This window comes from Pantherophis guttatus, chromosome 2 (genome assembly GCF_059756535.1).
Source record: "Pantherophis guttatus breed Tessera chromosome 2, ASM5975653v1, whole genome shotgun sequence".
Classification (NCBI taxonomy): Eukaryota; Metazoa; Chordata; class Lepidosauria; order Squamata; family Colubridae; genus Pantherophis; species Pantherophis guttatus.
In genome coordinates, this window is record NC_142064.1 from 222,474,493 (window position 1) to 222,496,552 (window position 22,060).

At 39.7% G+C, this 22,060-nt stretch overlaps 1 protein-coding gene across 1 annotated transcript in view; it reads left to right on the forward strand.

The window, feature by feature from the left end:
* CELSR3 (cadherin EGF LAG seven-pass G-type receptor 3) overlaps positions 1 to 19,402 on the forward strand; it is a 151,561-nt gene extending 132,159 nt beyond the window's left edge. The window contains exons 39-52 of the mRNA XM_087885169.1: positions 1,673 to 1,755; positions 1,996 to 2,143; positions 2,835 to 2,948; positions 5,189 to 5,266; positions 5,511 to 5,606; positions 7,282 to 7,388; positions 8,681 to 8,750; positions 10,023 to 10,115; positions 11,447 to 11,530; positions 12,765 to 12,833; positions 13,794 to 13,994; positions 15,728 to 15,782; positions 17,067 to 17,203; positions 18,538 to 19,402. Coding sequence (XP_087741295.1) covers positions 1,673 to 1,755; positions 1,996 to 2,143; positions 2,835 to 2,948; positions 5,189 to 5,266; positions 5,511 to 5,606; positions 7,282 to 7,388; positions 8,681 to 8,750; positions 10,023 to 10,115; positions 11,447 to 11,530; positions 12,765 to 12,833; positions 13,794 to 13,994; positions 15,728 to 15,782; positions 17,067 to 17,203; positions 18,538 to 18,561 — 1,359 coding nt within the window. The 3' untranslated portion in view covers positions 18,562 to 19,402. The remainder of the gene's footprint in view (positions 1 to 1,672; positions 1,756 to 1,995; positions 2,144 to 2,834; positions 2,949 to 5,188; positions 5,267 to 5,510; positions 5,607 to 7,281; positions 7,389 to 8,680; positions 8,751 to 10,022; positions 10,116 to 11,446; positions 11,531 to 12,764; positions 12,834 to 13,793; positions 13,995 to 15,727; positions 15,783 to 17,066; positions 17,204 to 18,537) is intronic.
* Positions 19,403 to 22,060: the final 2,658 nt, after the last annotated feature.

Here is a 22,060-nt window from a genome sequence, read left to right on the forward strand (position 1 = left end):
ATAACTTTCCCCTACTGCCACATAAAAGGTATAGTTGAAAAATGATGTTATATCTTTCAGTCAAAGCTTTCAGTAGACACAAGTGGGCCTGGTTCTCACTTTCTACATGTCTGCTGTAGGCATGAATTTCCATGCCGGGATCCAGAAACCCTCCTGATCATTTTTCAAGATTCCCTTTGGGAATAATGTTTGGGTGGGATGAGTTTTTAGTTGGGTTTTTAAAAAAAGATCAATCATAGGAAGGAATTTGTTTCCAAGCAATTCTTGGAAGGAATTAGAATTAGCTTCATCCCTTATATTACATTGTGGTAGAGAGGAATAAGAATTTTATTCTGTTTCCTAGGAAGAAATACACTCTCTTCATTGAAATGAAGATTTTATTTTTAAAGAAACAAAGGCAAGAGAAATTGAAAGAGTAGGAAACAAAGAGTTTAGAGAGCTTGTTCTTAAAATCTAGATCCCAATTTCTGAGCATTCAACTACATTTTATTTAATCAAAAGGCCAAGGATTTTGATAACCTGCCATCTTGTCAAACTGCCTGTTGCTAAAAATAAGAAATTGATGGTTAATTGCTTTGATAATAGCAATAGCACTTAGACTTATATACCGCTTTACAGTGCTTTACAGCCAGTTGTGGGATTCAAATAATTTAACAACCGGTTCTCTGCCCTAACAACAACCAGCTCACCAAACTGCTCACAAAGTTAACGACCGGTTCTCCTGAAGTGGTGCGAACTGGCTGAATCCCACCACTGTTTACAGCCCTCTCTAAGCCGTTTACAGAGTCAGCATATTGCCTCCAACAATTTGGGATCTAATTCTACCCACCTCAGAAGGATGGAAGGCTGAGTCAACCGTGAGCCTGGTGAGATTCGATCTGCCAAATTGCAGGCAGCTGGCAGTCAGCAGAAGTAGCCTGCAGTACTGTACTCTAACCACTGCGCCACCGCGGCTCATGTCATTTAGTTTAGGTAATTTCCTCTTTTAAAAATAGCTCTATGAGATTTAAGTTGCCAAAGGATATTTTGGTCTGTTCATGACAACAATTTACCAATTTATACACTCTTTCAAAAAGAACCTAAGATTAAAACGAAATGAAACGAAATGAAAAACTAAGCAAAACTGACAGATTTTGCAAACCGAGAGATCACTGTAATGCCTCTGTTGTCAGCAGCCATTGGTGCTTTTTCAGAGGATTTTCAGAGTCCCGTTTCTGAGACCAAAAAGAAAAGGGTTAGAGTGCTGCAATGACTGAGTCTCTTCCACTCTTATTATGCATCTGAGGAACGCCTAGCTCAACCTTCCCCAATCTAATGGCCTTTAGAGATCTTCATGCTAGCTGGCATTTGGGAAATTCTGGCCCAACAGATAAGAATGAGGCCATCACATTAGAGACATTGCAACCAGGAGTGGGTTCTACTTACCTTTACTAGCAGTTTGCAACAGGATCGCGCGTGCACGCTTGCTTCTGCACATGCGCAGATCGCCGATGATGACATCCGGGACAGTGGGCAGGGCCTCCCGCCAGTTTCACTACCGGTTCTTCCAAACTGGTCCAAACTGGGGACAACCCACCACTGATTGCAACCTATTAAATTCCTTCATCTGTGCCCTTCCTCAGCAGCATTAAATTACCAAAGAATATTTTCCCTACCTGCCTTCTTTTTTCAGATTATTGTCTCCACGGCAATCTGCTATGGTGCCAGCCTGAACAACAAATTTGGGATTAGTGTTGTGGGTGATATTCCCAAGGGGTAAGTGTTCTTGCTGCTTCCCCAAATCCATTGGTCTCAGAGCCATAATATGCCAGATTAATTGGTTTCAAAACTGACAGAGGTCTCATTTGGACTGCACAAAATGGAGGTTCCCTTCCTGTTTGCTTAATACTTCTCTTCCCACCCCAGCCCTGGGAAATCACCTGTTCCTCCCTTCTTTTGCCTTGTGCTACCTGTACAGCAGTGTTGCCTTGTGGCATCTATGTTTCCTTATTGTAGATTGAGATCTCCCGAAGCCCCCAATGGAAGCTATTTTGGGCAGGTGATAGGGAATGCTTTTGCCATTGCTATTGTTAGCTATGTCCTTTGCATCTCCCTTGGAAAAATCTTTGCACTCAAGCACGGTTATAGTGTGGACAGCAACCAGGTAAGACATTTATTATGTTTTCCTTATCTTGGCTTCCTGGCTTTTTTTCCCCTTTCCTCTTTGCCTTGACTTTATTTTCTCTCTTGATTGCCTTGTTCACTATCTATCTACTCCTGTTGCAGGTAGTCCTCAATTTACAACCATTGCTTAGTAATGGTTCAAAGTTTTGAAGGACCCTCCCAAGAATACTAACAGCCCAGCTCTGAAATTCCATTGGCTGCTCCCACCCCACCCACCCCCCAGTACCATGACTGCAGGTCAAGCGCTCAGCAACTGGCCTGCATTTATGGTTATCTGCAGCATCCTGCATTCACATGACCACTTTTTATGATGGTTTTGCCAAAACCTGGCATTTCCTTCAGGTTTTCAGCCAAACCACTCCGTAACAAATCATTGATTCACTTAACAATTCTGGTGCTTGCTTAACACATGCAGTGAACTGTTTTGTGACTGCAGTTCAATTAACAACCGCCACAAAAAAAGGTTGTAAAATCAGATTAGTCACATGGGTGACTGTTATATTATGACTGTTATGACTTACGACTTTAATGGGCAGGCTCCATAATAGTCCTAAATCGAGAACTATCTGTACTGTACTAGTCAAGGGATGGGCATGTAGCCTCTTCCAAACTTTTTTTCCCCCTCTCCAAATAAAGAAATATAAATTGAGATCTTCTCAACTCTCTTGCAGGAACTGATAGCCTTGGGGCTCAGTAACATCACTGGTAGCTTTTTCCATTGCTACAGCATCAGCTGCTCCATGTCCCGTTCCCTAGTACAAGAAAGCACAGGAGGACACAGCCAGGTAAATCCCAGATAAGCCTGTGGCCTTTTTCTGACAGGAGGAAGGAATTGTGCTGAAGTTGGAATCAATCAAATGGATGGATAGCAGGACAGACCTGCAGAGAACTCAGTGAGAACTAATTTAAAGGCATGCTGGGATAGATGAGATCACTCTGATGAATGCAGTGGTATGGTTAGTTTTAGAAATTACATCAATTACTCTTGCTGTGGACTGAGGGTGGGCTTGTCTATCCCTAGAAGATAATTTTATTTATATTATGAAATATACTGGTAATAAAAAATATATTTAGGGTATTTTTTTAGTGTTTGAGTGGGCCATGAATCTGTTCACAAACAGTAAGTAGCTTTGAATATGCTACTGGAATTAACATGAAGTTCAAACCTTTGTTTTATCACTATTCTCTCTGAATGCATGAGACAACTTATTAAGGGCTGTTTGGCTTCCTGCTTTAAAAAAAACCCAGTATCCACCATGACCACAAAAGTGTGCATTTTCTACACCTAATGTTTCCAGATCTTTTTGCACTATGACTCCCTCTATCTCCAGACTGCTCAGACAACTGGAGTGACAGGAAATAGAGCTCAAGGCTAAGTAAACAGTAAAAGTAAATATGTCTCGAACTGAGACAGACATCCATTGACTGTGGATAAGTATATGCAGTTTTCTGATAATGATATGGAAAGACTTTGCCATTTATTTCCTTTTTTCTTGTTACTTTCCAATTATAGTATCATAAATTGTGAGATTTAGAAAGTACTTTCTGAGATCATCTTGTCCAACCTCCTGCCCAGTGCAGGAATCAATTATTTCAGCATCCTCCTAAGTTGGCCATCTCATCCTTTTAAAATCCCTATCAAAAGAGAGTCTACTGCTTCTCAAGTCAGTCTCTTCCACTGTTAGCTCTTACTGTTAGGAGTTTTCCCTGATGTCCAACTAAATTGCATTTTAAACTTATTCTTTCTTCTCCTGTTTTAAGAAACATTTCTGAACAATTCTACCCTTATTCTATACGACAGTCTTCTGATACTTGAACTCCTCTTGCAGTCTTCTCTTCTCCAGGCTAAACACACCCATTGCCTCCAACCATTCCTCATAAGTTGTTCCTTCCGAGACCCTGATCATCATGGTTGCTCTCCTTTAGACTCACTTCAGTTGTCAAAAAACCTCCTAAAATGCAGTACCCAGAACTGGATGCAACCTTCTCAGTGGAGATGGCCATATTTCATCCAAACTATTCTAGTTTACCATCTACCCAAAACAGAGTAGAGATGATTGATTTTTCCACATTTTCACCTTTCACTGATGCAGCGTAATATTGGTGTGTCTGTGCATGTCTGTTTGCAGCTACATCACACTATTTATGTTCAGGTTGTGATGAATTCAGATAATCTCTCATGTAGCACTGCCAAGTGTGGGACTCCTATCCTATATTTATTCCCAAGACATTTTCTACCAGAATGTAACACTTTGTTATCGGCTATGTTGATAATCATCTTTCTGCCTAGCTTGTCAAGGATTGCCCACATAATCACCTAAAGGGTTTGTCATTCTCTCTATTTTTGCATCTTCTGCAAATTTTACAATCTTTTAAAAATTTCTTTGTACAACTCATTTTTAAATATAAGGATTGGCACTGGGCCCAAAATGAAGTGTGCAGTACATTACTTGACACTTTCGTGTATCTAGTTTGATTTTAAAAAATCATTAACATATGTTTATTAACTACAATTTTTCAGTCACCTCTATATTCCTCTAATAGCATAGTCTAGCCTGCTTTACTAGAATCTCCTGGGTTTCAAATACTTTGCTGACATCAAAATACACTGTAATCTCCTCAACTGGTCTCTCTGTGAAAAAGGGAAATCACATTGGACGGGCCTGACTTGTTCTTGATAAACCTGCACTGCCAAGCAAGACAGTGTCTTCTGAATGCTCACAAACTGTCTAATAATCTGTCCCAAAGTTTTGCTCAGTATCAGTATCATACTGACCAATCATTCATTACCTGGGTTTCTTTTTTCTCTTTTCACCGTTCTAAAACTTTCTGGGGTCTCCCATCCATGTAATAACCAGGCCTGACCCTGCTTAGTTTTGGAGCCTAAAGTCAGCCAAGTGCTACTATCTGCTGTCTTTAAAACTTGATAACAAGCTGAAACTGGAGGAAAGTGAAATTTGGAGTTATTTTGTTGCTTTGTGCAGCCTGCTTTGTAGTCAGTTGTTCCCTGTTTTCTACTTTGCAGATGGCTACAGTCATTTCCTCTCTCATCATCCTGGCAACCATTCTGAAGATTGGAGAGCTTTTCCACGAACTACCCAAAGTATGTTCCAAAATTAGACTGTTCTTTTTAAAAATAAATAAATATCAGGTACAGTGGATATTGAGGATACAGTGGATATTGAAGAAAACATTCTCCAAATACAGTGGTAATATCAATATGACTTTGTGAGGATTGTATTACTCCAGAAAAGATTTATATTTATGCGAAGGTTCTTACCCATTACTTGAATTAAAATTTCCTACTCAAGATATTATAAAATAGTATCTTTGCCATTTTCTTTTAGGCTGTTTTAGCTGCCATTGTTATCGTCAACTTGAAAGGCATGTTCAAACAGTTCAAAGATATTCCTGCACTTTGGAGATCTAATTTTACCGACCTGGTAAGTCTTCAAGACTTCAAGAGGAATCCAAGGGCAGGAAGAGACTAATGGATGGCCATAAATTCTGCTTTCTACAAGGAGCTAATTTAGGAATGCATGATGTAGTTCTCACACTCAGAAACAGAAAAGAATAACAGTATTGTGTAAGAGACACCTGGGGGGGGGAATTCCAATAAAACTGTGCTAATTTTCAACAATATTATAAAAACAAGTAGATAAAGAAATAAAATAGCAAACAAAAAACTTATTTCTAACCCTTCACCACCATCACCCAACATTACAACATCACTATCACCCTACAAGTGATAGTATCTTGCACTATATTTAAGAGAAATCCCACTGTTTCTAGAGCGCAGCAAGAAATGCATTGTGGCACATACAATTTTATCATATAGTTTGGGAGGCCACTTACCCATAATGATCATGCAGACCTTGGACAAAGAAATCTGAACATAGTAATTACATTATTTAATGCATAAATTATAGATAATCTACTTCCATAGATTGAGGCTGTTACACATAGATTCCCAAAGGCGAGGAGACTGGATGTATTTCATACTTTGGGAGGTGAGATGAAGGAGGAGGAGGAGGAGGAGGAGGAGGAGGAGGAGGAGGAGGAGGAGGAGGAGGAGAATTACATTTATATGCTACCCAAATCTCAATAATTCTGGGCAGCTCACAACATTCAAATAAAGAAATTACAATGAAACATTTTTTTTAAAAAAAAAGATGGGAAGTACAATTAAGATAGTCCAACACAAGTGTTTTTTTCAAGTTCCCACCACACACATATGGTCACATGGTATTTTCAACACAAAGCAGGTGAAATCAAGTTGAGATTGTCCTACAAACACCCAGAATCAAGCTGGGAAGAGCTTTAACATTAATAACAAGCACTCTGCATGGGTTCTGGGAGTAAATCAGTAGCCATGTGGTCGCTGCAGTATTGGTGCTCAACGGCTGGACCAATTGGTAGAAATTGGTAGAAACCAATTTCTACCAATTGTAGCATCCAACAGGGGGAAAAACCCATGAAGAGAATGTCGCAGTAATCTCCCTGCAAAGTAATTTGTATTTTCAAAGCACCTACTACACTGAATGTTTCACATCATTGTTCTATTGCCTCCAACAGAGAAGATTCCAGGATTCTTCATGCCGTTTTAAAATCTTTACTGATGTAGATGTACCTCCATGTTATTCTTTAATGCTGTAGGTTTTGTAATACAGTGTTTTTTTCTCATATTTATGAATTCCATAGCTAAGATATAATAGAACAATAACAATGTCCTACAGGGTTATTAAAAAGCATCTCTGCACCATCAATAGCCTACCTGATATAAAACCAATTGTTTTCAATTTTTTAGATGACTCAACAAGGTTAGTTGTCTATGGAGATTCTCAGTCATCCAGGTCATGGTTGTCCCAAAGGTGCTTTTTCAAGAGGCAATTGGACTTTCCAGAAAGTCCAGTTGCCTCTTGAAAAAGCACCTTTGGGACAACAAGTTTAGGCAAGACCTCTGGCCAGCTGCAATGGGATACCATTCTGCACCAATTCACATTTGCTAACATAACTCAAAAATAATAACTACTGAAATGTTTCCCTCTTCTAAAATTGAATGGCAATTCCAGTGATGCCTTCAGTACTGTTGTTATTCTCTCACTCTCATATCTTCAGCTTATCTGGCTTGTAACTTTTGTCGCTACGGTACTCTTGAATCTCGACTTGGGACTGGCAGCAGCTGTGACATTTTCACTCTTCACTGTCATCTTCCGGACTCAGATGTGAGTATTACTCTAGCTAGTGAGAGGATGGGAGAAATAGCTTTGGGAATTGCTTTCTGTTAGACTTTTATAGTACAGCAGTATAAGGCATTTATATTCTGCCCCATTTCAAAAGATTCAGGTTGATTTGTTCAAAGATAAGATAATATTAAGAAACTGAGAGGCAGAACTGGGCTAAGTAAGGCAATATATACACACACAGAGTGGTGAAATCCTACCGGTTTGCATCAGTTCGGACAAACCGGTAGTGATAAAATCTACCGGTTCAGCAAACCAGTAGTAAAAAAAAGCTACCAGTTGGTCCAAACTGGTATTTCCGACGATCAACTGTGCTGCGTGATTTAAATTCACTAGAAAGCAGGAAATCCTGCTTTCTAGCGAATCTAAATCACACGGTACAGCTGTTCCCTCCCCTTCGCTATTCTACTTACCTTCAAACGGCCCCTTTTTCCACACAAAGCATACATTTGGTGAGCACTGTGCATATGCGCGCAGCGTACGGCTGACAAGCACTGTGCATACACACATGCAGCACGCATCTGACATGCACTGCGCATGAGCGGGCAGTGAACCAGTGATGACCGGCGGAAGATTTCACACTCTGTGTGTGTGTGTGTATGTGTGTGTGTGTGTGTGTGTGTGTGTGTGTGTATACAACTGCTTGAGGGCTCCTGGATTGGAGCTGAAAGGCGAAAGGGATGCAGTATGCGCCCTCCCACACACACACACACCATGGGATGAAGTTCAGCAATATCTAGCAGAAGACAGACTCCATCGCACTAGGAACTCCTAATTGCAGTACATACGGTATATATAATTAAATCAAAACACTTATTATTATGAACCAAGAAAAGCAACTTATATGTGTATACGGAACGAAAGTATTTGGATTTAGCTATTTACCAGTAGCTATATGCTTAGTCTATATGTTTAATCTAAACTGCGCTAGCTGAACAGATTTAAGGCGTAAGCCATTCTTTTTGCATAATCAGAGTATAAATACTCAAAGGGCTGTGTTACATCTTTTTTCATAATTACAATCGATCAGTATCATGGGTAACATTCAAAAGAGTCATCATACTTGGCTGGCATGTTCACCTACAAGAAGATTTATCTAAAATTACTTATATAAACAATATAAAATCCGGTAAAGAAACTTTAACATATAACTATATAAAGCAAGCAGCTTCTTTTTCCATGAGGAATTCCAGATACAGATGTCATAAATGATCTATTATAAGAGCAGGTCAAACCCTTTGCTAATTCTTTTTCTCTTTTATCCCTTTCCTAAGGCCTTATTATTCCATTTTGGGGCAAGTGTCCACCACAGGAATTTACAAAGACATTGCTGAGTATCATAAAGTAAGTATATCATGAAAATGATTAAAGGGGATAGTTGTTGGGAACTGTATAGAAAAAAAGATATTTATTTATTTACTACTAAACTTTCTATGCCACTCTTTCCAGACTGGCTCTGCAATGCATTAAAGAGAATTTTTTTAAAATCAGGCAACACAGCACATAATATTGTGGAGTACTTGGTGCTCTCTGAGCTGGGTTGTTTGCTTGCAAACATTTCATTACCTAAGTAAATAACATCATCAGTGCTAGTGACTGTGGGGTTTACTCCCTATTTATTTATTATTATTATTTTATTAATTAAATTTCTATACCGCCCTTCTCCAAATAGGACTCAGGGTGGTGCACAGCCAAGATAAAAACAAAGCATACAAAATTTAAGAACAGTATTAAAATAATTAAATATTTTGGCCGAAATTAAGATAACCCAATTTAAAATCAATTTAAAATTTAACTCAGGCCAGCCCAGCTTGTTGAAATAAATAGGTTTTCAGGGCCCGCCTGTATTTATATACAGTGGCTTGCCCTGCCAGTTTTGGTGTGAATGTGATTTTCTCCTTGGTAGTTCCTTGATTTGGATATTGTTTTCTGCTTGATTGTTCCTCTGGAGCTAATCCCTGCTTATCTTATTGCAACATTATTATAATAAATAACAACCAGGGCAGGGCTAAATAATATTTCCTGAAGGTCTTATTGAATAGTCAAGTTTTTACAGTCCTATGAAAACCCACCAGGGAAGAAGTATTGCAAATCGGAGTGGGCAAGCTGTTCCACAAATGCAGATCCAATTAGGCCCCAATCCCTGCAGGGGCAAAATCCATATTATGCTTGTTAGTCCACTAGGAAACCTCCTCTAGCCAAGAACTATAGTTATTATTTTGGGTTTAAATGACACAGCTGACACTGCCTACCTGTGATCTCTGAGAAATTATTGCCCAGCAAAACAACAGAGAATGGTCAGTAACACTGCTGTGGTGCTTACATCAAGAGCAATCTTCTTACCCAACATTTCTGCTTCTTTTGTGGAGATTGGTCTCCTGCCGGTCTTTCCTTTCTTATTGTGTGATATATACATATCAGGACCGGAACCATCATGTCTGGATTGGCGCAGACTCCCGCCATTTTAGATCCTATTTTATACATAACCTAATGTTCCTGATTTTTCTTTGAAAATAAACGGATGGAGTTCCTGGTCGAGCTCTACCTATTCTGGTCATTGAATTATTACTATTAGCCCCATAGTAATTCTCTTTTCCCAACATTTCCCCCCCACAGGCTAAGGAAATACCAGGTGTGAAAATTTTCCACTCCTCTGCTACTATCTATTTTGCTAATGCTGAACTGTATGCAGAGGCCCTTAAAAAAAAGGTGAGAAAACTTAAGACTTTGCGCTTGTATTTGCTTGGTTGCTCATTCATGGCAATCTATGACCTGTAAAATAACTTTGGGTTGTATTCTACTGAGAAGAAATCCAGAGACAGATGCTCTTTTGACTCTCACGTGGGAGTGCCCTTGTGGTACATTTGATTCACTGATCTGAAACCAACAGGATCAAATGCTTCACTTCGTGCATTTTTATTCCGAATATAAAACTGTTATGAAATGACGAAAAGCTCTGAATTAATCAGCAACATTAAAAGCAGGGCAAGGGTCAACTTTCATTTCTTATCGAAATCCACATTCAGGCACCCCTTACCCACTCACTGTCTTTTGGTACTTTATGACAATATTTTTTCCACCATTTTACCCATTGAAGTTAGTGGCCCAATAAACTGAAGTGTGAGGGAAAATGCAAAACAACTCTTTTTTATTTTAATGAAACTTTTCTTACCAGATATCAATCCATCAGATTATTTCAAATTTATTTATTTTATTTATTTAATATAATTTATATGCCACCCTATCTCCATAGGACTCAGGGCGGCTCACAACAAGTAAAAACAAAGTCAATAAAAGACATAAAATACATAAGTATGCATACATAAAATACATAAATGTATAAATATATAGTTTAAACATATATTAAAACCTATTAAAATAATAAAAAAAAACCTCAGTCCAGGCTGGGCGATGTGAACAGCCATGTTTTTAATTCGTGGAGGAAGGTGCGAAGGTCAGGAGCCAACCAAAGCCCCAGGGGGAGTTGATTCCAAAGAGTGGGCACGCCCACAGAGAAAGCTCTACCCCTGGGGGCCGCCAGTCGACATTTTCTAGCCAACGGCACCCGGAGAAGGCCCTCCCTGTGAGAACACACCGGGCGATGGGAAGCCGTTGCTGGCTGCAGATGGTCCGACAAGTATCCTGGGCCTAAGCCATGTAGGGTTTTATAGGTCATCACCAGCACCTAAATATCAACGTATACCTTGAATAGGGCCTTCTCAGTGTGTTTAGCCCACCATCCAAAGCTTCTTTTAAGAAGCTTGGTGAAGTGAAAATGAGTAAAATGGATCTTGGTGTCTTCCAAGAATACCTGCAGGATATGATTTTTAAAAAAGTCAAGATGGGAAACATAACAATACAATCAAAGCTCTGCCTGGTTTTGATATGCATCACATGTGCAAGGCATATCAAAAACAGGCAGAGCTTCAATCTCACCACTGTGTCTACCATCTTGACTTTTTGACCACAGCCCATCACACACCAGAAAACTGGCAGCTGTCCATTACTTCTGGAGATGTAAGAACTTGTCTCTTTTATAGTGTGGCATTGATGTGTGTCATCTCATTGAAAAGAAGATGAAAGCTCTGAAAAGGAAGCAAAAGAAAGACAAAAAAGAAGCCAAGGTACATTTTCTGACTAGTTTTTATTTTCTTCTTCTAAATTCCAAGCAGTATATTTTCCACAAAGATACCTGTATCTGGTTTATCTATAGATAATCAAAAAAGGAAGAAGGAGTTCAAAGTAGCCTTCACTAACCTGGAGCCCTTCAGATATTTCGTATATTGCATCCTCTCTATCTCTCTGTCTCTCTATTTATATCTATCTATCTATCTATCTATCTATCTATCTATCTATCTATCTATCTATCTCTATACATATATATGTAGGGATGCGGTGGCTCAGTGGCTAAGACAGGTCGCCAGTTCGGCGGTTCAAATCCCTAGCGCCGCGTAATGGAGTGAGCTCCCGTTACTTGTCCCAGCTTCTGCCAACCTAGCAGTTCAAAAGCATGTAAAAAATGCAAGTAGAAAAATAGGGACCACCTTTGGTGGGAAGGTAATAGCGTTCTGTGCGCCTTCAGCATTTAGTCATGTCGGCCACATGACCACAGAGATGTCTGCAGACAGCGCTGGCTCTTTGGCTTTGAAACGGAGATGAGCACTGCCCTCTAGAGTCGGGAACAACTAGCACATATGTGTGAGGGGAACCTTTACCTTTACCTTTACCTTACACACACACACATACTTTTTTATCATATATATTTTAGCTTTTACTTTTTCCCATACTAAAAATAGTGCATTTCTTACATAGTGATTTTGGAAATATCTATGGATTTTATTCTTACCATACCATAAAAAAGTATCCTCATTATTTACAAATAGACATGGATCAAGATGTCTGTCTGTCTGTCTGTCTGTCAGGCTTGTACTGTTGTATCATTATATTTTCATACATGATATTGAAAACTCTTATGCTCAGAGCACTGCAGGAGTACAACTCTCTGTTTTATTGACGCAAAACAGAACAAAAATCCTAAGAGTCAGGTTTAGCCAAAATCAATATCCCTATCAGTTCCACATTAACAGTTTATGTGCAGAAAAACAAAGTCTTTATTCAGCTTTGGGTATCATATCATTATTTGTTCACATACTGTACTGAACTCTGATTTGTTTTAACTATGGCTTGTGCAATAAACTACCATGACATAGCATGGCATGGCACCAGCATACTGTTGTCATAACTTTTGTCATTTTCTTCCTTGATCCAAAATTAATTCTATGTTTCTTAAAATGTCATATGAAAGAAAGAGTTCTGTGACCATTGTCATATATGTTTTCCTCTTGTTTTTGGTAACAGAAAACTGCTAAAAAATCTGGAGAAAACAACCCTGGATTTGAGGATGTGGAGATGGATGCAAAGTCACAAGTACTGTACCATGTACAATCATTTTAAAAAGAGAAAGTGCAGGCAACATTGCCTAGGCATTTAAGACATTACTATACCTGAGTAAACCCATTTGTATACTGTATGTATATATTTCTGTGTAAATGAGAACCTTTGGCTTCAAAACCCAGCAAAGTAGAGATTAAATGTTCAATAACCATGCAACAAAAGTGATAAGTCTTTGCTAAGCTTCCTGTGTCAATATGGATTTACAAATGATACTTTCTCCAGCCAAAGTTTTCCAAGATCTGAGAATAAGTTTCAATCAATTTACATTTTGGACATTTGACAGATGCATTCTGACCAAAAAAAAAAATGCAATTCTGCTATGTTGTATCTCTGTGCTCACATAGTTACACACATGCACAATGCATGCACAAACATGCACACACACACAACACACACATGCACACACAGAGACTTTATTACTCCCAAGTACTAAAAAGGTAGTGAGATGCTTTTTACTAGATTAGTAAGTTGTCATGATAGTACTTTCAACATGACTATTAAGATAAATACAAGAAGGAGATATTATTGCTTTAGACTTCTTGTTTCTTTCACCAAGTTTGTTCATATGTTCCTCCCCTAAGGAAATTTGCATATCCTCTATGTCAGGGGTGGGCAGCCAAGCTGTCTCAGGAATTCTGGGAGTTGAAGTCCACAGGTTGTAAAAGGGCCACAGTTGCCCACCCCTGCCCTATGTGCTTGTCCATTGCCTCAAAAAGCTAGCCTCTGAAACCTCTGACATTCCAAACATTTTTCTGGATTCTAAGTTAGGGTGTGAGAACCCAACATATGATTATGATCTGTCCACAGAAAAGGATTTCCCGTCCCCAGCAGAACTCAGTCCACACCTCTCACACTCCACACATACTTTTAAGAGCAAAGACAACCTCTGAAGAATCCCTCCAAGTAATCAACACTGCTTCTTCTTTCTTGCAGGAACCAGAGGAAGGGACAGCAGGCACAGAGAGCAATGGAACTGTGATGGCTTGGGACCCCCCAAATCACCATCAGCCACAATCTTGTGGCAAACCCAGTTTAAATGGTCTGGGGCTAGAAAAGCCTTCTATCCACTCACTCATTCTGGACTTCAGTTCTGTCACCTTTGTGGACACTGTCTCCGTAAAGACCTTAAAAAATGTAAGGACAAGGAGAGCTTTCAGATCAGGGGTGGGTTCTACTTACCTTTACTACCGGTTTGCAGCGGGGCTGCACACGTGCTCTTCTGCGCATGCGCAGAAGCGTTTTGATGACGTCGGGGTCGGTGGGTGGAGCCTCCCGCCGGTTTTACTACTGGTTCTAGAGAACCAATGAGAACCGGGGGCAACCCACCATTGTTTCAGATATATGGCTGTGCCCAGTGGTGGAATTCAATTTTTTGTACTACCGGTTCTGTGGCCATGGCTTGGTGGGCATGGCAGGGGAATGATACTGCAAAATCTCCATTCCCACTCCACTCTGGGGCCAGTCAGAGGTGGTATTTGCCAGTTCTCCGAACTACTCAAAATTTTTGCTACTGGTTCTCCAGAACCTGTCAGAATCTGTCAGAACCAGAACCACCAGAAAGGGCCTGGTGGCTCAGCAGACTGATAGCATTGTGATTAACACCAGCTGTCTGCAATTACTGTAAGTTCGAATCTCACCAGGCTCAAGGTTGACTCAGCCTTCCATCCTTTCTAAGGTAGGTAAATTGAGGACCCAGTTTGTGGGGGCAATAAGCTGACTTTGTATAAATATACAAAAGTATGAAGGCTATTGCTTAACGCATTGTAAGCCGTCCTGAGTCCCCAGAGAAGGGCGGCATATAAATTAAATTAAAAATAAATAAAAAAAATAAAAATTAAAAAAACCCTGCTGAATAGCACCCCTGGCTGTGCCCCATTTGGGAAGAAAGGCCAACAGACCTTGTAGGAGGGAGGTGCAAGGAATAAATGCCGCTGCCCACATGAAGTGTTGATTTAACTGCTTTCTTGTCTTGCTCAGATTCTGACAAAAAATCCACATTTGTTCCAAGTTCCTGTTTGTTGGAGGAAAGAAACTGTAAAAGTAGTGCTTTCTTTCTGAATCAAGAATGTCTGGAAATAAGGATATGTTATTCCCTTGTGCTTTTCTCCAAGAAAAATCATTTGGCTCCTTGCTTTAAAGTCACCATTCTGATGAAAGTGTTTTTAATCTTTACCACTTTCTGTCTTTCCCTATACATTGCCTATCTGAAAAATGTGACTCTCTAGCCCTTAAAGATCATAGAGATCTTGAGATTCCATGAACGTAACATCTACAGGTACATTTGTCATATGTACAAAATGCTAAAATTGATCAGGTTCTCCAGTTGAGTTTTGGACTGAAAGGGTTTTTGAGTTCACTACAATTTCTGACCTCCTAAAAATGGCTCTCCTGCATTTTCCTGACTGCTTAAATCAATTTCTCTCATTTGGTCGCTTCTCCCCAGCACGCATATGCACGCTGTAATTGAAATGGTTGGAAGGAACTCAAAATGCCAAGACAGCATTTATTTCCCCAGCTTTTCAGAAACAAGGCTCTTTCCTGTGGCAGATTGCTCATGGCCACTGCTGCTTCACTAAACTTAAAAGGATTGAAAGAACAAATGGAGAGAGAGAATCTGACTTTGTTGAAATAACATTCTAGTAAATCCTTTTCAACTGTGCACCTTTCCATTGCGATGGACTTTAACTCCCTTTAGCGTGCTCTCAGGGAATAATGGGAGTCCAACTATAAAACATCTGGATCATACTACCTTAAAGAAAAATTCCATTAGCTCTTTCCTTACCTAGCCTAAATTAGCCAGCTGGGCAAACACACATATTTATACCGGTATTTCAACTCTGCTGTTTCTGCTTTGTTGCCTTCTGCAGATATTTAAAGATTTCCAGGAGATTGAAGTGGATGTGTTTCTTGCTGGTTGCCATGGTAAGAAGTTGCCAGGAAGTTATTACCTTGGGAGTGGGTGTACCTTGAATCAAACGTTCCTCTTTTGGCTTCAGGCCCTCACTCTTGTGTCAGTCCAAGTCTGACTCATGGGCATTTATGAGTTTCAGCATTACAGGTAGTCCTTGACTTATGAATGGTCATTTAGTGACTGGACACCACCTCCCCCCAAGCTACTTATGACCTGATTTCAGAGTTCCTATATCAGCTCCTTCCCTGTGGTCATGTGACCACATTTTGGGTACTCAGCAAGCAGCCTGCACTTATGGCCTTTTGCAGTACCCCATACTCACATGGCCATGATTTATGATGGTTTTGCCAGTGTTTGCTTCCTGTTTCCAGCAAAAATTGGCCAATGGCATACAATGGGTTCACTTAGCAACTGTGACATTAACTTAACAACCTCCACATTTGCTTAATGACTACCACAAATAAGGTTGTAAAATTAGGTCCAGTTATGTGATGATCTACTTTACAACTATCAAGACTTGTCCGGCTCAATTACAGTCTTAAATCAAGGACTACCTATATGAGTTTCACCAAAAGGCCAAAATAGCAGGGGCAGAGTTGCAAATACTGTATACAGAAAGCCATTAAGTGGCAGTAAAGAGACCAAAATATTCTTTGATGCCTTTAAATATTAATCTATACCTTTGCAGCCCAGATACAATCAGACTAAAAACTACGATATACATATATCATAGTTTGGTATTATTTAAGAGTCCCATGAGGATAGCCTGGGAAAAATCAACCTTTTTCCTAAGTATAACTCGACCCCTGTGAAAATTTCTGCTAAAGCAAAAGAATAAATGAGTCTCCCCAGAGACTCGTGCCACCCACCAGGCTAACAGCATTGCCTCTCCCATCTTGTGACCTTCGGTTGTATTATGCAACACTAGCTGGAAATATGAGAGTGGCAGTTCAATACACCCGGATTGGGGGAGGCATATAGTATGTAGTACATAGTAACAACTGGGAGTAATTTTGATCAAGGAAAGAGAGTACAAAGTTAAGGGGGTGTAAGAGTTCCCAGTCTTGAATAGACCTTCTAGTAAGCAAAACAAGCAGGAAATACTCAAAATAAATGTTCTCGCCTGGCCTTATTAAAACAGACATATCGCTGTCCCCCGTCTTGCTTTAGTCCAGATTTATTGGACTAAATGAGATGTGACACTGACTGGATTCATCACTAGTTCCCACTAGTAGGAACCTTAGATGTGCCCCTGTATGATCCTGTCAGGCAATTTACTGCTCTTCTCTCCTCAGGCACTGTCATTACCCAGCTGGAAAGAGGCAATTTTTTCAATGAAACCATAACCAAGAACCATCTTTTTGCATCAGTGCACGATGCAATTACCTATATCGCCAGGAACCGAGAACAGAGCATGCCACACATTGACACTGTAAGCAATCTTTTCTTCTTAACTCAGAAAAAATGACTCCTCGCAGGGATCTTGCAAGTTTAGTAGACTGCCTTGGTGCTATTTTGCCACCAGGCACATCTCTTGAAACAACAGGGTTGAACTATTCACTTTCCTTGATGATCTCATTGTATTTCCATGCCAGATCAGTACTCCTCTTCTTCTTCTCTAAACTACAGGATTTATACTTTATACAGTCCTGTAAAGGGAAAACCGTGATTCTGTGCTAAGATGATTCTCCCTCCCCATGCCAAATCATAATTTATTGTCCCCACAAATCATAATTTATCTTCCCCATTGAATATAGTTTAAAATAATGTTTGAAAACGTACTGCATCAAGATAGGTCTAATTGTGTGAATGCGTACACGTGCCTTTGAGTTAGTGTTAATTCTTGACAACTGCCTGGATTGGATCCTGCAGTTTTCTTGGCAAGATTTTCAGAAGTGAAAATTTTCTATTTTCTTCTTCCTAGGGCTGAGACTGAGTGACTGACCTGAAGCCACCCAGCTGGCTTTGTGCCTAACATAGAACTAGAACCAGGAGAGGAATCTACTTACCTTCCCTACTGGTTTGGAAATGTGTGTGCATGCCCGTCCCATGTGATTTTGGACCCTCTGCACATGTGCAAAGTCTTCTGGACATGTGCAGAAGGTCAAAAACAGATTACTTCCTGGTTAAGTAATGACATCTGGGTGAGTAGGCGGAGCTTCGTGCTGCCGCCACTACCAGTTCACCAAACCATGCACCCCTACCACTACCAATTTGCCCAGACCGGTGCGAACCAGTAGCATTTCACCCCTGACTAGAACTCACAGTCTCCCAGTTCTGGTGCCTTAATCATTTATTATTTTTATTTATTTATTTATTTAAACTTATTGACTGCTCAACTTCAGTGAACTCTGGGCAGTATAGAAAACTACACTACACCAGACTGGCTAATATATAGACCAGGGTAAATGACTCTTGTCACGAACTCACTAGATTGGATGAGATAAGCCTTTATTTCTCAGACTACCCTGTAAAGCAGGACTAAAAATTGAGCTCTTGTAAGAAATGCTTTGATTTCTCTTTAGGTATTGTGAGGATTACTCTACGTATGTGCATCTCCACAGCAATTCAATTAAAAATTATGTCAAGGTATTGTCTGTTTAGAATTAGAAATATGATCTTCTATGGAAAGGAGAATATAAACAGAGATGATCTCCATCTAGGATAGTTTTTCCTTGGTGTTTTGTCTCATGAACATGTAGACATGGCTCCTTGCACGATATACATGTACAGCTAATATGAGATGCTCAATCTCCATCTTTGTAGGTTGACTACAACACTAACATGTAATCGGCAAGCAGAAAACAGGCTTACATCTTCAAGATGATGTTCTAAACGATGTTGCTAGAGGCATGATTCACCACCATTACAAATCCAGAAAAGAAGTGAACCATTACCAGGTGTAAATGCTTAAAAACTGGAAGTTGGAAATGCCTTTTCCTGGAGACTCAACTTTGGAGCAACTGAGAACTGATTGTGGCTGAGAAGCTTTTGTTCTGGATTTTTGAGCACTGATTCTTCTAATTCTCCTGAGAAAATATTTCATGCATTAAAAAAGAATCCCTCTCAGGTACTGGAACTTGTTGCTATCCCTGCTCTTGGGATAAGGATTTTCCATTCAGTCTGCCACTGGATTTGGTGAGAAAACTGGGCATTTACAGCATGTTTTCGCCTTTGTGATGGTCCTGATCAATAAGGAAAGGCAGAACATGTCCCTTACAGAAGCATCTACTCTCCATGTTTGTTTGTTCCTTCCTTCCTTCTTAGACTGGAATTTTAATAGCAGGTCTTAGAAAGTAAGTTTTTCAGAGTTTGAATTTCTTTGGTCACGCTTGGATACGTTACTTAATACAGAGGAAGGAGTTTTACCCCACATACTTTGTATGAAGTATTCCTAATATTTCCAGTTAGAAGTATCAGATAGCAAACAATAAGAAAGTTGAAGACCTGTGATTAAGATCCTGGATAATCAGCATAAATCAAGGTCAATAATACTGGTAAACAAGGTAAACAAGACCTCTGGTTGTCTATGGAGATTCTCAGTCAACCAGGTCATGGTTGTCCCAAGAGACAACTGGACTTTCTGGTTTTTCTTTGAAGACGTTTCACTTCTCATCCAAGAAGCTTCTTCAGAACATCTTGGATGAGAAGCAAAACGTCTTCAAAGAAAAACCAGAAAGTCCAGTTGCCTCTTGAAAAAGCACCTTTGGGAAGACCTCTGCTTCTTCTTTTACTAAAATTGCTTGTTTTCAGTAGACTTGGTTATTGAGACAATGCATAGGAAACAGGAAGTGGAACTTTTATTGCAAATTGTTAAGAAACAAAGTATGTATGAATTCTGAAGTCATTATTATTTCTGGGAGGAAAAAGCAGGCATTGAACTCAAAAGATCTGGCCTGAGAAAGGTTTTGGGGGTAGGTATCCTATTAACATGAATTAAATGTTTGTACAGGTCAGCTCTGGGAATATCAAAATGCAGCAACTGTCTCCAGAAGCAGATGTCGTGAGGTGAGGCTGCAAGGGGTTAGAGAATTCTGAATTACATAACCTGCCCTGAAACATTAAGCCAATATTCAAAGACAAATTCCTTGTGTGTCCAATCACACTTGGCCAATAAAGAATTCTGTTCTGTTCTGTTCTGTTCTGTTCTGTTCTGTTCTGTTCTGTTCTGTTCTGTTCTTTAGGCCAATCATCAGGCCAGAATCCACAATGTTCAGATATATCCTCATTGACCTAACCATTTTATCAGCATATACAGTATGCTGTATTTGACTCTTACATTTCATGTACTATTGTTTCTCATGCTTTGAATAAATATCCCCCTTTTCTTTGTTTGTTTGTTTGGAATTTAACATTGAAACATATGTCTTGTGGCCTGTCTACACTCAAAATAAATATCTGTTTACTGGAATTGTAGTATTTTGATAATTTTGTCAAGGTGGCTCCTATAGTCTCCTTTGACATTGAATAGTATATGTTATGACAAGAGATATAAATAAACTATTTTTTAAATTTTAAAGTTGAAGTGGGGGTGAGCACAGCAGGCAGGAGAAGTGTGAGGCCCTTGCCTGCTACTGGCATGGTCCTGGCCTAACTACCCCAGCTGAGACTACCAGAACAGCCATCACTAAGTGATATGGTCACGTGATGTTTTACCTAATGGGTCTTTCACTTAGCAACGGAAATCCTTGTGCCAGTTATGATAATTAAGCACAGACTACCTGCACTGAATATATATTAAGGGAAGATGAACTGAAGGATGTTTCTGGTTTTAAAATTGGAGGAAGGAACATCAATAATAATAATTTTATTATCATTGTATGTGTATACACAGTATACCCATACAACGAAATTCACTTAACACCCAAAGACCAGGCCCAACACACATAACAATCCCCACCCACACTCCCACCCACAAATAAACTGCACTATGCTGATTGCATTGTTTTGATGGCCAAAAACTCAAAGGATCTGCAAGCTCCTGAATTAAAATTAAATTAAAAAAAGAACCTACCTAATGACAACAGGTAGAGTAACCACCCTTAAAGTTGGCAATGAAGATACTACAGTAGTGTAGCTTCTGCCTTCTGCCTTTTAGGATCAACCATCAACAATAAAGGAACAAGCTGTCAACAAATATGCTGCAGACTAATATTTGGTACGGTACTATACAACAGCCATGAAGACCTTAGAAAAGGTATTAAAATATGATGTTTCCATACCAACAACAATAAGAATAGTACTACTCATGATAGTCCCTGAGACATTCTGTGGAAGCAAAAGTTCCACAGAGTTGAAGTAGCAAGATAGGAAAAGCAATGATACCTTTGAACATTGGTGTCGGAGAAGACGTTTGAGAATACCGTAGACAGCCCCCCCCCCAAAAAACTCACCCAAACAAATGGCTCATCAGTCAAATCAATCCAGAGTTCTCACTCAAAGAATAAATGACGTGGCTCAAATTATCCTATTTTTGGACACATTATGTGAAGATCCAGATATCTGGAAAAGGCTCTGATGCTGGAAAGGGTGGAAGGGAAGGGAAGAAGAGGATGAATAGCAGCAAGATGGATGGACTCAGATACAGTGGCAATGGGTCAGGGGTGGGTTCTACTTACCTTTACTACCGGTTCGCATCATGCCGGTGCATGCACAGATTACTTCTGATGACGTCCAGGTCAGTGGGCGGAGACTCCTGCAGGTTTTACTACCGGTTCTTGCGAACTGGTCTGAACCGGGGACAACCCACCACTGCAATGGGTGCAATGTTAGAAGATATGAAAAGACAGATCCTTTTGGAGAAAACGTATGTGGTTGCTAGAATCAAAAACTACTTGATGGCACTTAATCAATCCAAACACAACTGTTTCCTAAAGTTGAGGCTTAAGAATATTCAGTCTTACAAGAGTCTTATTTCTGATCATTACATAAAAAGCCACAACTCATCTAAAATATGAACAGGAATTGGCAGAAGAAAGAAAACCACCACCCTCTAGTGTACAAGGACAGAAAGGGCAGATACTTTCAAAAAATTATTCTAGGAATAGATGCATACATCATTCGGAATAACAGAGTTGGAAGAGACCTTGGAGGTCTTCTAGTCCAACTCCTGTTCAAGCAGAAGACCCTATACCATTTGCAAAGGTATAGAATAGGTGGTATCTGGTTTAACAGTAGTACATAACTATGTTAGGAATCTAGGAGTCCTAGCGGACAACCAAATAAATATGAGTCAGCCTTGTGCTGCAAAAAAGGAAAATACATTCTTAGGTTGCATCAACATAGAAAT